At 33.1% G+C, this 17,599-nt stretch overlaps 1 protein-coding gene across 1 annotated transcript in view; it reads right to left on the reverse strand.

Annotated features, from left to right (window-relative positions):
- The window catches only part of TLL1 (tolloid like 1), a 137,943-nt gene that overhangs the window by 58,755 nt on the left and 61,589 nt on the right, over positions 1 to 17,599 (reverse strand). Inside the window, exons 9-10 of the mRNA XM_042936680.1 lie at positions 15,003 to 15,118; positions 1,924 to 2,026 (exon numbers count right to left, since the gene is read on the reverse strand). Of these exons, the coding sequence (XP_042792614.1) occupies positions 1,924 to 2,026; positions 15,003 to 15,118 (219 nt within the window). The remainder of the gene's footprint in view (positions 1 to 1,923; positions 2,027 to 15,002; positions 15,119 to 17,599) is intronic.

Here is a 17,599-nt window from a genome sequence, read left to right on the forward strand (position 1 = left end):
CCATCTCATAAATAAAGTTATAATCTGTAGTGCAGTAGGCAGGCTGGCAAACAGGACCCGAAGACCTGGGTGTGAGTTGTGATTATTTTCTAATTGTGTATCCACAGAGGAGTATAATACCAAATGAATATAATAATACCTGTAATTCCTTCTTTCTTCCCTCAACCTTCTACAAGTATTTATTGGCTCGCTGTATGTCTGCTACTGGGCTTTAAATTTTCATATGAGGACAAAATGGTTAAATACAGCAATCCACACGAAATAATTTTACAAACAATACATTGTCACCCATTTTTGTGTGCCCCTGGCAGGGATGTCATACATAAGTTTAGTATATGAAAAAATGGTAGTCAACTTAAATTCATACTAAGAAACAACAGATGAAGAAGTGTCTTCCTAAATGGCAAAGTAAATTAGGGACATGCAAAAGAGAGTAGTGTTTCTTAAACTGTAATGTGCATAAGAAATGCCAGCGAGTATGGAAAGATACAGTCTCTAATTCAGAAAGAATGGAGTAGAACCTGAATATCTACATTTCTAGCAAGTGATTCTGATGTTGCCAATCTGATGGCTATACTTTAAAGATCAGGTCTTGGGGGAAAGAGTGCAAAAAACTTTCCACAGAAAACCACGATCAGGCTGAACCAGTCTGGTGAGCCACTTATATACTGAAGCATATACTGAAGCATACTATATACTTATAACATCCTAAAAAAGAAGTGTGCTTCAATACTTAGCTTTAGATTTGGTTCTTCAATATGAATTTAATGAAATGTGTTCTTATGAACACACGTACACACATAACAAACTGCTTCACCTAGACTAAGAAACTAAGTGTTCAAGACAATGTGTTCCTCAATCTGACTTATCAAACTAGTTCAACTCTTTATTTTTTCCTTATTTTTAAACACTTCTAGAATCTCTTGGACTTATTAAGGCTTTTAACACACTTTTGGCTACAACAGCGTCCATTCAGCAGGTTTTAGATGTTAAGAAGAAAGATCTGTATGGCACATAAACACAACTGAACAGAGCTACTCCTAAAAATAAAGGCATAGTTGCCATTTCAAAAAATGTATATAAAGAGAGAGTAGGTACACGCTCACAACAGCACTCACCTTTAAGTAAAACAGAAGGCAACAGTAAAGTGCCTCATGCAAGTTAATGGTGTGGTCTGTGGTTAAACTTTGGCAGCCGACTTTTGTAAGCACCAAATACGAGCTACAATTTATGATACAAAGTACAAATGCCTCTTCTCAGCCACAAAAAACTCTCTGAGAAGCAAAACTGTGACGCCTAGAGGAAGAGCTAACATGCGTGGCATAAGAAATCAGCCACCAAACATGTAGCTAACAGCTCACATTCTACTGCCTTAGCAAACAAAACAAACACTTATAAGCACGCTCACATAATCGATCTGCTTTCTGCATTAAAACAATAATGCTCAAATTAAAAATATATAGGCGAAAGCTATTCTAAATCGTTATACTCAGATCCAAGTATTTCCTCATAATGTAAGCTACTTTAAAATCAATCTACTTATTTGTATTTTTGCTGAAGTTGAAAAGAGTACAATAGAAATTAAAATGTGGACCCCATACATTGTTAACTCTAAGATAACTCTTGAGTGAATCTACTCTGGGGGGCACCTGGGTGGCTCAGTTGAGTAAGCATCTGATTTTGTCTCAGGTCACGAACTCACGGTTCGTGAGTTTAAGCCCCATGTCGGGCTCTGTGCTGACAGTTCAGAGACTGGACCCTGCCTGAGGATTCTGTGTCTCCCTCTCTCTCTACCCCTCCCCAGCTCGCACTCTTTCTCTTTCAGAAATAAATAAAAATTTAAAAAATTAAAACAAAACAAAACCATCTACTTTGGGCAGGACAGACTGTATGTGTGGCCACATAGAGGGTAAATACTCTTACCAAGGAGGGGCGATTTCCTCCAGCAGCCATCTCTTACTTCAATGTAGTCATACCAGCACAAGCTGCTCTTGTATAGGTCCATCGTGGTAAAATTTAAAACGATCTGCAAATTGGAGCAAAACGACACAAAGATGAAAATGATTGTTACCGCACAGGCTAATTTGATTGCTGGAGATTAGGAATCCAGGACTACAAAGAAAACAGATTCATAGCTAATTCTTTTTTTTTTCTTCTTTCTGTTAGTATACCCTTAATATAGTTTCTTGACAAATGCCCCAAAGAAAGAAAATATTTTCCCATTCTCCTTGATGTCTGACAATATAGAACCACCATGTCAATAGTTAAACTAAACATTTTAGCAATCAAAGCCAAGTTTCTGTAGAAGTAGTTTAAACAATATTGAAACAAACAGAAATCTTTATTCAAATAGTTTGTTTTGAATGTTTTAAGATAAATATGACTTAAACCATGTGAAATTCTGATTTTGCCATGAATGTCTTCTTTTTAATAATTTATTTCAAAGACGACCAGTCAGACATCTATAATTATGTTAAAAATTACCACCATGTGCCATGTTCCAAGAACATAATATCATTGTGTATGCTGAAATGTTTTAAATACAGCTCTAAAATTTGAATTTGTCCATGTAAGTATAATCAAAGACAGATGTCATTATGCTTCTCTAGATCCAAGAATATATATTCAAAGACCTTTTAAGTTATAAGATCTTGCACGTGACCCCTTATTTTGTACTTTGTTTTGAAGTGATGCTGCTTTTTGTGAAGATAATTCAGATAATTCAAGAACAACTCTAGGAAGGATAATTTTCTTACTGCTTTATAACAAGAGTTTATTTTTCAAATAATTAACTCTTCTTGATTACACTAAAAGTAGAGCCAAACTAACATGAGAAATATACCTACCTGAAGTAAAATTCACTTGGAAAATAGTTTTTTTATTCATAAAAACTCATTCTAAACTCTATTCTGCTTAAAGTATCTAAGATACTTGAGGTGTGTAGTAAACCTGTTTTTTACTCCAGAAGCTGAAATGGACTTTGGCCCAAAGTGACCAATCATGAGTATTTAAATAAATGCTTCTAATCTAAAACTATAGCTTGTAATAACATTTAAAGAATCCTTTGGTGATAATATAAAAATCTGAATGTAAGGGTACTCTCGAGCTCAAGAAATGAGTAAAATATATAAAGAAGCAATCAATGCTAAGTCCATATTACAGAAGAGTACCACCATTTTTGTGTAAGAAAACATATACTTCTCCCCTTTCTTGAATATAATACTTAACATACGTTAAGTAATATAACTTGAATATAATACTTAACGTATGTTAAGTAACTTAACAACATAAGAAAGAAACTATGGCAAATCGATCTTTTTTTAAAGATTTTTAAAATACCTTTTGATAGTTTATTTATTTTAAGAGAGCAAAAGAGAGAGAAAGAGAGAGAGAGAGAGAATCCCAGACAGGCTTCAACTGTCAGCATGAAGCCTGATGTGGGGCTCAAACTCATGAACCAGGAGATCATGACCTGAGCCGAAGTCGGACACTTAACTGACTGAGCCACCCAGGCGCCCCTATGTCAGATCAATCCTAAACTAACTTATTTCTTCCAAGAATTGAAGATATAGCATAACAATAAATATTTCTCATGGCATCTTCTATTTTAGCAACACAATGATCGATGAAACTGTACGCCAACATTGATGATAATTGCCCATATACTCATTTTATAGAGATAGAAACTAAGAATCTGTCTAACTATAATGAAAGTCTGTACTTTATAATGGCATTAACATTTCACCATTAAATTCGACCTTTTTTGGTTTCCTTAAACGTGTACTTTCTTAATTCCAAAGAGATGAAAGTAGAGGCACACTGTTCTGTTTTTTAATGTAATACAGTAAGTGTAGCATAACTTGGTTTTATTTAATTGTTCATTTATTTCTATCTTATTTATAGTTTCTCCTTTTCTCCTTTTTCTTTTCCTTCACCTAATTTTATCAATCAAAATATTCTCAAAAATGTTACAAAAATTTCCAAAATATCCAAGGACACAGGACTGATCATGTTTTTCTTTCTTTTTCGGTACTCCTCAACATTCGATTATCAAAATACATAGTTTCGAACGATTTTTTTTCTGAGGCTCCCAATACGTTTCGACTCCATCTCTGAATACCAATGCAACATTAGGTTATTCTTACGACATAATTGAGAAATGATTTCTGGTTTTTCTCCTTAATTTTGTATTTACTTTAAGCCTGCTACAAATGCAAAACACTACCACTGCCTGATATTAGGTTTCATTCTACATTTGTGTTTTCTCTACAGCAACCACCAGGGATTCAAATCTGTAGGATCATATAAGAACTCAGTTATTATAGTAAAAATGGCAAAACTAGAATTTAGACACAAACAGTAGACCCTAAGGCTCATTTTATGGTTTCCTTCTTGGATCTAAAGGTGGATTTTATAATGGTGTGCAAATAGTATCACTTCCTCTTCTAGGAGGGAAAGAAATCAGCTAAATTGGAAGTATGTATATCGTCAAATTGTATTCAAAATTGAAACAATGTGGTTGGATTGCTAACAAGTAGTTAATATTTGAAGTTCGGAACACACACACACACACACACACACACACACACACACACAGTTGGAAGGGGATAACTCTAAACAGAAAAGTTTCCTATCTTGTTTTTAATCTTCTATTTTAAATGCCAAGCACTGTGGAGGAACAAAAATGGCCGATTTTAATATAAAACACAGAGTCCTTTAGAAGCAGAAAATGCAATAAAGATAGGTTTTCTAAAATCAAATCTTAGGGCTCTGACCTAGAAGTAAAATGCTGGCCTTTGACTAAGGTTGCTAGCAGAATCCATACTTGAACTGCAAATCAAAAGCACTTGGAAAATATCTGGTTGTCTTACATTATATTAGTTTATGAAATATGTTGCACCTTTTTTAAAGAATGATGAAGGAAAAACTACCTAGCACAATTATATAAATGTTTATTTCTTACTGTAAGTATCAATTTAGCAGTATCAATTTAAATTTAATCATGGCTCCCTTGGAACATGAGATTGAAGGAGATACAAGGAATAATTTTAAGATTTCCTGTGATCTGTTATGAGTCTTAGTTGCTAAGTTAAATTGATACAATTGCTGTGGAGTTTGCTTATTAATACTTTGTACAGAGTACAGAGTCTTGAAGAAAGGCAGATCAACAGACAAGGGACTGGATGCCTGCATATCTCCAGAGAAAAAAATAATCAAAAAACTACTGTCAGCATAATGAAGACATTACTGACTACCTACACTAATTCCATGAGCACCACAGAAGGACTAATTAGAATAACGTTTATACCTTAGAGTGCTGAGGATGAGGAAGACACAAATGTTATCAATTAGACTGATATCATTAAATGGCTTTTTAGAAAAAAATATTAGAATCAAAAGCAGTAAAATAAAATAGATTTCTGGGTTCCAGCCAGAAGAAGCTTGGAAAAACCTAATGATCTCTAGCGGGACTATAGGTTTCTTCTCAGGAATAAGACTAAGGGGTGAGAAGATCAGTAAACTATCCCCCATGGGTCAAATCCAGCCTTCAGTCAGTTTTTGTAAAAGTTTGTTGGACCCATTCCTTTACATATCGTCTGTGATTGCTTTTGCAATATGATAGAATTTAACATTTGAAACAAACTGTATGAACTGCAAAGCCAAAGATATTTACTGTATATCCTTTCCAGAAAAATTTGCAAACTCATGGAATAATTGATCATTACGCTTTCGTTCAGCCCTGAATTGTATCATGCCAAAGGGAAAAAATTTACATCTTTTTTTCTGCAACTGAAAGCTATTTATGACTGGGCATCAGAGAGCATGGGTTCAGGTTCTAGCTTCTTGGTTTGCTAGTTTACTTAAACTTTCTTAGTTTGAATGTATTTTCTTACCATAAAAGCCCTGGAGGCCACAATATCAAGCTGGTCTCAGCAGAGTTCAATCAGAAGGATTTAATTGGGTAATGTTAGCAAACCACTAAGGTAATCTGAAAGCATTGTTAAGATTCTCATGTATTAATATTTTCATGGTAAATATAAATCCTCACAATATAAATCCTGAAGACAGTTATCAAATAAATACAACTACTGACCCAATTTACTTAATCCAACTATGCTGGGAAACATAAAAATATCAGCTTAATTATAAGGTTTCACAGGAAAATCAACACATTAAAGTAAGGGATTCTTACTTTAAAATCTAAAGAATAGACAGGAGAACCTGGGGCGTTGGCTCAAGTCCCTGCTTTACAACAAACTAGTTGTATGAGTCAGGTAGATCCCTAATTCCATCAGGGATTTATTATATGACAGGTGAAAAACAGGCATTGGATTATGACATAAAGGTAATCTCTCTACTTAAAATTATATGATAATACCTGGATTTTGACATTTTGGTGTGTCATTACCAACTACTCAGAGGAACATTTTTCACACCTCCTCTTCCTTAATTCCTACTCCACTCCATACTTAATCAATTCCAATTTGCACAATTCCCCTAATGTTCTCCCTCCATTTTTACTGACCTTGTTCTCCATACCTCTTTGCATTAAGTGAAATAATTTCAAAAGCTGTGTTTGGTTTTCAGGTTCACCGGTCTCTAATTCACCCTACCTGTATGGCCACTTTAATCCCTTCAAAGTTGGGTACCAGTGGCTTCACATTCAACTCAACATAAATTTCTAAGCCTGAACGTCACGACTCTAGGGTCATAACCCACCACTGCTGCCTCATCTTTCACTACCTCAAACACAGAATCTTCATCCCACCCATCCCTGACTTCTTGCCGTTGTGCCCTGAAAAAGCACCCCCAATTCCAGCACTCCTTTATTCAGGGTGTACATAATTCCTCCCAGGACACCACTCTCACTTTCCCTGTTTCTGGAATCCCTTTATACCTTTCAAAGTCAGTATCAAAAGTCTAGATCTCTCAAGAAGATCTGAGCTCTCCTATCTCAGCATTTCCACTTTGCTTGCTTCTTATTTGTGGTTTTGTATGATTAAAAAGAGACTTGATTTAATTATTCTCATGTATTATTTTTCATTATCTTATTTTTGATTTATGTACTCAACACCACTTTTCCAGAAAAACAAAACAAATCACTTATGTTTTCTTCAGAAAAATATGAAGTGTAAGTTTAATTTTTTTTTTACTTAAAAATGATTTCATTATTATTTATTTAAAAAATTTTTGCCCAACTTATTTGAAAAATAATCTTTATAAACAAATATATGACAAGTCTTTTTTGCCCTCAAGCACAGTTCTGGTCTTTTTAGTTTCTTCTATGGATTCAGAAGCCTATTTTGATATTGCCACAGAGTATGAATTACCAAAGCTCCATAATGTTTTTCTATCATCTTACAGTGCAATCCACTTTTCTTCATTTTTTTCTAACTTGCCTTGGTTAGTCCAACCCTTAATATTTTATAAATAACCTCTGAAATAATTGGGTATAGGTATAAAACAAAAATCTATTGGAAATTTACTGCAATTACATTAAAGCTATACATTAATTTGGCCTACTTAAAAATTTTTAAACATTTAAAAAAAAAAAGGGTGGTTCAGTCAGTTAAGTGTCCGACTCTTGATCTCAGTTCAGGCCTTGAGTTTAAGCCCCACATTGTCAGGCCTTGAGTTTAAGCCCCACATTGGGCTCTGCGCTGGACATGAAGCCTACTTAAAAATAAATATATAAGGGCACCTGGGTGGCTCAGCCATGATCTGGTGCTCAGGTCATGATCTGGCAGTTTGTGAGTTCAAGTCCCAGCTGTTCAAACTGTGCTGACAGCTCAGAGCCTAAAGCCTGCTTTAGATTGTGTGTGTGTGTCTCTCTCTCTCTGCCCATCCCCTGCTCACACTCTGTCTCTCTCAAAAATAAATAAATATTTTAAAAAACTAATAGATTAAATAAGTAAATATTTAAAAAAACCCTATATATTTATTTGGGGAAAACTGACAATTTTAATATATCCTGACATATGATACATATCTCAACATCCTGCTACATGACAAGTTAGTTTTTTTAGTCCCACATTAAAGCCTTCAGTTTTTAAACTCTGTTCCATTTTAACATATTTGTTTTATCTGATCAACTTAAGTGTGTTTTTTTAGTTGATTCTTCTGAATTTGTAAAAAGATAAAATATATTCTCTATAACTAAAGAAAAATTTAATGATTAGCTCTGCCAATTGCAAATTGTGTGGTGTCAAGGGGGTTACTCAATCCTTTCTTAAGTTCAACTTCTTCATGTATAAAATAGAGATAATTACAATACTAAACCCGATAGGGCATGAGAAGTTTAACACGGTGCCTGGCATAGTAAATACTCAATAAATATTAGTTTCTTATATTTACTAAATTGAAAACATGCTTGCTATGCTTAACTCATCACGTTGTCATTCAAAATACATATTGAACTCTAGTGTTGCCAGCATTTATGAAATTTTTAGCCAGCTTTTTCTTTCCATTTTGATACAATTATTTGACAAAATAATAGATTTTATAATACTGAACTATCCTCATAATACTGAGCCAAAACATTTGCAATCTTGTAAATTATGCGGCTTGATTTCATTTGATTAAATTTATACAACATTCATGTTTTTATATTCATATGTAGGGCACTTGACAATTTTTTCATATGTGTTGTGTATGCCTATCAGAATTTTACTAGTTTAGTAACATAAATGGAGAGATTACACATTGTTATACAATGCACTTAAAATGCATTTTATTACATGGGAGAAATCTCGAGATTTTAGAATTTGAAAAAACTGCCATGAGAAATCATCTGCAAACAGCGTAATTTTATAATAATTTCTGTAAACTTATTTTATATGGTTATAATTTATTCAATTTTTAGGTCTCATTAAATCACTTTTGGTATCTTCAATTTCCAGGATCCTACATTAAGAAATATTTCAAATGAAAATATTCCTGCCGGGGTGCCTGGGTGGTTCCATCAGTTAAGCATCTGACTCTTGGTTTCAGCTCAGGTTATGTTCTCACGGTTCATGGGATCAAACCCTGTGTCGGGTTCTGCAGTGCAGAGCTTGTTTGGGATTCTCTCTCTCTCCCTTTCTTTCTACCCGTCACTTGCTTGCATTCGTGTGCACTCTCTTTCTCAAAATAAATAAACAAACATTAAAAAAAGAAAGTATTTCTGCAAGTTTTGATATGTCGCAAAGTTAAACGTATAGCCAATTATATACAGTGAAACTACATTATCATGAATTCAAGTAAAAAAAATATTTCACATTTCCAAACAGAAAAAAATACTTCCCAAAAATGCTAATAAAAAAATAATCTAAAGTATAAACCATAGGCAGGACAAAAATGAGCCTTAATGGAAGTCCGAAATGCAAGAAGAAATAATGAATAAAAGTATTTGATAAATCTTCAAATGCTATTGAGAATGAATACTCATGTACAAGAGAATGAAGTCACCTTTAACTTAAGCCATATGCAAAAATTAATTCAACAATGAATTAAAGACCTAAATGCAAAACCCAAAACTAGAAGAAAGCATAGAGGAAAAGCTTCATGATTCAATGATTTCTTGGATATGGCACAAAAGCACAAGCAAAAGAAGCAGGAACAGTTAAGCGGTGCTATGTCAAACTAAAAGGCTTTTTTGCGAAACAAATCAACACGTTAAAAAGGCAACTACAGAAAAGAAGAAAATATTTGCAAATCATATATCTCATAAAGGGTTAATAGTCGGAATATGTAAAGAAATCCGAAACTCCACAAGAAAAAATAAAAGAATCCAGCTAAAAAATGGGCAAAACACTTGAAGATAACATTTCTCCAAAGATGATATACAAATGGCCAAAAAGCTTATGAAAAGATGGTAAACATCACTAATTATCAGAGAAATGCAAATCAAAACCACAATGAGAGGCTCAGTAGGTAGAGCATCTAACTCCTGATTTCAGCTCAAGTCATAATTCCATGGGATCAAGCCCCACGTTGGGCTCCATGCTGAGCACGGAGCCTACTTAAGATTCTTTCTCTCCCACTGCCCAGTCCTCTGCTTGCAGGTGCACTCTCTCTCTCCCTTTCTCTCTCTTTAGGGTTACTGGAGGGGTTTTTGGAGGGGGGATGGACTAAATGGGTAAGGGGCATTAAGGAACCTATGCCTGAAATCATTGTTGCACTATATGCTAACTAATTTAGATGTAAATTTAAAAAAATAATAAAGTCAATTAAAAAAAAGAAAAAAAAAAAGAAAACCCCACAATGAGATATCACCTCTGACCGAAAAGGATGGTGACTTCCAAAACAAACAAACAAACAAACAAACAAACAAAAACAGAAAACACTACATACTGGTGAAGATGTGGAGAAATTGGAACCTTTCTACATTGTTGGTGGGATTGTAGAATGATCTGACCACTGTGGGAAACAATATGGAAATTCTTCAAAAAATGAAAAACAGAACTACCAAATTATCCAACAATTCCACTTCTGGGAATATATCCACAAGAATGGAAAGGACTGTCTTGAAGAAATATCTACATACTCATGTTCATAGTAGCACTATTGACAATAGCCAAAAGATGGAACCAACTCAAATGTCTATCAATGGATGAACGGATAAACACATGCGGTCTATACATATACTGGAATATTATTCAGCCTTAAAAAGAAATAAAATCCTGTCACAAGCTCAAACATAGTTAAACTCTGAGACCATTATGCTAGATGAAATAAGCCAGTCACAAGAAGACAAATACTGTAAGCTTCCACTTATGTGAGGTATTTAAAGTAATCAACCTCACAGAAACAAACAGAATAGTGTTTGCCAGTAGTTGAGGGGTGGGGAAAATGGACTTGGTTAAAAGGTACAGAGTTTTAGTTTTGCAAAATGGAAATGTTCTGGAAATCACCGTCATAACAATGTGAATGTACTTAACACTACTGAACTGTACACTTAAAAATAGTTAAGGCAGCAAGTTTTCCACGTGTTTTTACCAGAATAAAAAAATTTGGTAAACATCTGTGTATAGTTTCACAAATGTTAAGTGCAAAAAAACAATAATATCTCATTTATGTCAGAATGAAACAAACTAGAAGAAAAATACAAAAATAACAGCATCTAAAAATGAAGATAATGAGAATTGTAATCTTTTTTTAGGATATTTTTATGGTTTGGGAGAAGGATAAAAATACTAATTAAATATGACTCCATTAAAAAGACTGCTAGAGTGGTGCCTGGGTGGCTCAGTCAGTTAAGCATCTGACTTCGGCTCAGGTGATGATCTCACAGTTCGTGGGTTTGAGCCTGGTGTCAGGCTCAGCGCTTACAGCTCAGAGCCTGGAGCCTGCTTTGGATTCTCTGTCTCCCTCTCTCTCTGACCCTCCTCCACTAATGCTCTGTCTCTGTGTCTCAAAAATGAATAAACATTAAAAATATTTATAAAAAAAGACTGGTAGAAAAAGCGTACCAAATATAAAAATACACACTTAAAACTTTCAAACCAATAGAGAGAAAATAAATGAAACCATAAATTCAATACATAAAAAGGCAAAAAGTAAAATAAAAGAAACAGAGTGGAGCACACAGAATGCAAAAAAGAAATAATAATACATCAGTAATCACAATAAACGTAACTGCAATAAACACTCTAGCTAAAGACAAAACTAGCCATCATGAATTAAATAAAAAATAAAACCAAACTATTTGCTTTCTAAAAGGGACATACGTAAGACACAAGATCATAGAATGGCTGAATGTCTAAAGCAAGATGAATATATATCAGGCAAGAATATTAATCAAAAGAATGTGCATCCTTATTGATATCAGAAAAAAATAAGGGTATTGACCTAAATCATAACTAGAGATAAAGAAATTTAGTATATAATAACAGTTTGATTATCAAAAAGATGTTATATTCTAAACATAACATGTATATAAAATTTAATAATATAAAACAAAATATATTTTAAATAGTATTTATTTTAGAAAGTAAAGAGAAATTAGTAAGTCCTCTGAATACTGACAAATATTAGCATACCTTTCTATTTGATAGATGAAGTAAAAAATAATCATTAGAGAATATAACACTTCACAATTAAAACACTAATGCATATATAAAGAACTTTGCATCCAATTACTGCACAAAACACATTTTAAGAAATAATTACTCTTCATGAATATTGGCCACTTCCAAGGTCATCCTACCAGCCTCAAAATATTTCAGGGACTGACACCTTACATGCTATAATCTCTCATCAGAAGTGACTAGAGGGGAAATTAATAAGAAAAAGTTGATTGGAAAAACAACATATGTTTACAAATAAGAAAATGTATGTTACCAAAAAATATGTTGGTTGAGAAGAAATAATAAGAGACAAAGAAGAAAATGAGAATTGAAAAATAGCAAAAACACAGTGTCAAGCTAGTGAAATTCAGACAAAGTAGCTTTTAGAAGGAAATCTATAGCCTTGAAGATTTGTATTGGAAAAGAAAAAAATTCTTGGAATTAGTGAGTTAAACTTCCAACTAAAGAAGTGGAAAGAATAGCAAATAAACCCAAATTTTAAAGTAAAGAAAATAATAAAAACACAGAATGAAAAATGAGTTGATATTGTTCATTGACCACTTAATTGAATTTATTTGCCCATCATCATACACATTAAGAAAAATAATTTTAAAAGGTGATAAATGTGTTGATTTCTTCCTATTTGCAATATTTTGGAAAACACAGTTTTATTGGTACTCATACTGATAAGAAGAGTGAATTAACTTTGAATACTGATGGTATGGGTGCTGCAATTGGTTAGGAAGAACAATTTTTTTCCTGATACTATTTTGCTTTTATGAGTTGATTACATTTGATTAATCTTGTTCCAAAACTTTTCGTATTCTGTAATTTTATTTTCAAAATTATGTATAGTTTTAAACTTACTCTCATTTATTAGATGTTATATTTTGCTTTTCAGTACCTTTTTAAGACTGACTTTCATAATATATTCTCATAACACTTACTCAAAAATCTAAACAGAAATTGATCAACACCTGTAACTACATTATAACATAGAGTTTTAGTTCTTTTTTTTTAAATTTTTTTCTTAATGTTTTTATTTATTTTTGAGACAGAGACAGAGCACGAGCAGGAAAGGGACAGAGAGAGAGGGAGACACAGAATCGGAAGGAGGCTCCAGGCTCTGAGCCATCAGCACAGAGCCCAATGCAGGGCTCGAACTCACAGACTGTGAGATCATGACCTGAGCCGAAGTTGGACACTCAACCGACTGAGCCACCCAGGCGCCCCAAGTTTTAGTTCTTAAACGGAAAACAACTGTATGAAGAATTATGTATGCATTCCTGTATTCCAAATGAGCTGTAACTTTTTATGTTTAAAACTCTTCACATCGCACGAATGTTTCATTCAATTTTCATTTTGAGTTTTTGCAACACCCTGGACAGCTCCATACTAATGATCCTCTTAACATTCAATTATCAGGAATATCAAACTTTCTTTAACCTTAACTGAATTTCCACCAAAACTCTAAGTCTATTTGAATCATTCCAGATAAATCAGCCACAAGCAAATGATAGAAATTATTTAATAAGTACCAAAAATAAATAAATCCTTATTATGCCATAACTTCCATCAAAAATGTTGAAAAAGAAGTGGTGTGATAGAAATAAATACTTTCAGAATTTTCCCAAGAATAATGACATTTGCAGTAATTTTTGTCAATTTTCTTTCTGAGATTAATAAAGTATCCTATGCCTAGTTTGCTCAGGGTTTGTTGTTGTTAAATAAGTAATAGAGATTTCTTCTTGATTTAACTGGGAGACACATCTAATAGTGTTTGTGTATACACACATACACGCATATACATTTACCTTTGGTTTGGTACAGAGAATTTTACATCCATATTCAACTGTGAGTTTGGATTATAATTTCCTTTCTTATATTGTCCTTGTCAGGACTGCTATAAAGTTTTTGCTAGCCATATAAATAGCAGAATGGATCTTCCTTTTTTATTCCCTGGAAGAGTTTATATAAGATTACACCTATTTGAATGTGGGCTAGAACTCACAATTAATGCCATCTGAGACTGAATGTTCATTGCTGAAAAAGATCTAATAATTTGATTAAATAGGAATTCATCTTCTTTAGTGGTTATAGGAGTATTCAAGTTGTTTTTTCTTCTTGAGTTAGAAGTCAATAGTATTTTGTAAGAATTTTCCCATTTCATCTCCGTATTTAAGTTATTGGCATAATGTTAGGCGTCTAGAGCATCTATGGTTATGATAACCTTTTTATTCTGATTATTAGATAATTGTGCTTTCTCTGTTATTCTTTTTCTTGTTTGATCTATTTTCAACCATGTTCCTATTTTGCTAAGTTTTCTCAATGTACCAACTTTTTCAGACTTTATATAATGCTATTTTCATCTCATTAATTTTACCTTTTTCTATTACTTCCTCCATTATGTACTTTTCTGTTTATTTTACTACTCTGTTTCTAGTCACTCAAAAGGGATGTCTAACTCATTAATTTAGGGCATTTTTTATTTGCTAATGTGAGCATTTAAGTTGTGAATTTCCTTCTAAGTACTGCTCTAGTTGAATCGTACAGACTTGCTATTCAGTATTTTTGTTGCATTATAGTTGAAAATAATTTCTCATCTTCCCTATAATTGCTTCTTAGTTGAACTGGATATCTGATATATATTTCTTAACTTTGAAATGTGTGGGATTTTTCTAGTTATCTAATACTTATTTTTAACTTAATTTCATTGTGCCTGAGAACATAGAATCTGTATTATTTCAACACTTTTAGAGCATTTACCATTTTTTAAACTAAATTTTTCAGAAAGTTCCCAGAGTTTAAACAATTGCCATTATAAAATTTTTGAGTTTTCAGTCTATTATTTTAAGAATCAAATAACAATAAAAAATAAAGCAAATTATATTTAAAAGAAGATGAATCTTCATATTTATATAAGACTAAATGAGAACTCTCGATGGTATGCACTACCTTCTCCCCTGGGGTCACTGAAACTCTCCAGATGCAGTGTGTATAAGAAGGATAGCCATTTGGAAATCCTGGAGAGGAAAGGTTGCCGTTGGATTCTTGAAGGGTTTCTCCACATGCTAAAAGGAAAACAAAAAAAGATATATATATTTGATTTTTTAAAGAGGTAAGGTCATTCTTTAATTTTTATGAAAGACATGGACACCATAAACAAAGCCCTGAGTCTTTTGTTGTTAAACAAGAATGTATACTTGTACACTATAAAGACTTTTTGTTTCTAAGTTTCTTCTTATGGCTCTATTACCAGGATTTCAGCGTACTTAATGGAATCATTAGGGCTAACCATAAAACAAGATTAAGACATAAATAATACGGCATTCATAAATTTCCTCCTCATGGGGACCTTCCTCATTCATTCCTGAGGAATCCATAGGTCACCCATACTCAGATTCAGGCCAGTGGGTATCTGGCTGATGTAGCTATGGGATCACATGAAACATTATTAATATTTTCAGTATAAAGCAAAGCTCAGTTTAATAGCAAATATCACATCAAAGTTGACAACAGAGAAATCTTAAATAATCACTAGAAGACAACCAATAAACGTGGTATCTAAATGTCATACACAATGAAAATTTTTCTCAAACTGAAAAAAATTGAAAGGGTAAAACATCAAGGAAGATTAAAATTTTCCAACAAGATGTAGACATTTATTTACTCTTTCATTTCTGTTGATCATAAGTAAAAATTACTGGGAAAGCAATTATGTTTTCCTCTTACTAAGGCTGTCTAATTTCTTGGAAGTAATTATCAGTCAACTGAAAGAACAAATTATCAGCTGTTCAGCCTCAAGATCTGTGTGATTGACATCTCTAAGGCCATTTCAACAAAGATACAATTAGTTCATTGGTTCAGGTTAGTGGTCAGAATCGTTCTATAATGGGTTTTCCTGTTGCTTTTGTAAGACATAACATGTGCCATATGAACCTAGGCTGCTTAATTCAAGAATAATTCCTCCACTGCAGCCTGTCATCTTTATAACCTTCACTCAATAACTTAAAAAAAAACTCCCTCCTCTCTGAAGGAGACTAAAATCAGACTGAGATATTACCATATTATAGAGTCATAGCTACCAGCAGGTGAACTCTCGTCTCAACAAATCCTCCATAAATAATAAATGGTTTTGCATATCTTAAGTTAAATGAAGAAAGAAAGACGGTGACTTTGCAAACAAAACAGAGCTGTAAAAAGTCTGATATATAAATATTTATTTGAAAACATAGATATTAAGTTTGCACAACAAAATACATTTTAAGTGGAAGTAAGCAGTGTTTATTCTGATGAATAGGCAGATAAAAGCAACTTTAGAATAAAATAACAATGCTCAAGGTCAAATACATAATTCAGCACTTCCCATGAATCATGTAAGGGCTCTTGATAAATGTAACATTACAAGAATCCTTAGAAAAATGAAAATTTATTAAGATTTTATTAATGCAAACAATGCACTTCTGAGTAGGATCAGTTCAGATGCTAAATAATCATTTGGGAGTCGAGTGTGTGTCAATGAAAAAAACTATAATTCATAGCAGTATAAAAATAAATTCTTTAATGATTAAAAACTACACTAAGCCACACAGAATGCTGGTACTGGATTTAGTAAGTGGAAATAAATCAATTAAGTATATTTCATTCATAGATGTACACAAATAACACTGTTCTGATAAATAGATAAAACGGAAAACGCTATAAAGTGAAAATAACCAGAATACACAATTTAATTCAAAATATTAAGTAAATTTGGGGCAACTGGGTGGCCCAGTTGGTTGAGCATCCAGCTCTTGATTTTCAGCTCAGGTCATGATCTCATAGTTCATGAGATAGAGCCCCACATGGAGCTCTGTGCTGAGAGCACAGAGCCTACTTGGGATTCTCTGTCTCCCTCCCTCTGCATCTCGCCCACCCCACATACACACACACGTGAACTCTTTCTATCTCTCAAAATAAATAAACTTTAAAAATATATGTTAAGTAAATCCATTATATAGTACTTGCTCATAATGCCTATAACTGTTTGTGCATTTACCTCAGTAAATGTGGTTGTCCCAGGCTACCTGATCCCTACTACAAAAGATATTTCACTTTCCCCAGCCATACATTAATTAATGCTCAGGTGTAAAAAGCAAAGTCTATTATTAAAAAACTAAAGGAAAATCAGCAAGAAAAAAAAAGTGGCACTACTAAGTTAAAATGCATTGTCGGTTCATTTACTTAACAAAGTCCATGGATGAGAAAACTAAGTTTTAGTTATGGCATTACCACTTATTAATTATGCCATACAATTAAGTTACAAAAGTTTCAGTTTCAGTTTTCTTTTGTTAAGTGGTCATCTTATTAACATATACTTAATAAAGTTGCTTTGTAGGGGTCAAATGTTATTATGCCCTGAATCGTCTTAACCCATAGAAACCTCTTCCAGGAAGATTGTGGTCTAAAGGGTTTGAATACATGTTTGAACTTAATATGTCATATTTAGGAGGGAAAAAAAGACATAAAGAAATATAAACAGGCAAATTATTATTATAACTGTCTTAATAAAA

This window comes from Panthera leo, chromosome B1 (assembly GCF_018350215.1).
Source record: "Panthera leo isolate Ple1 chromosome B1, P.leo_Ple1_pat1.1, whole genome shotgun sequence".
NCBI classification, from domain to species: Eukaryota; Metazoa; Chordata; class Mammalia; order Carnivora; family Felidae; genus Panthera; species Panthera leo.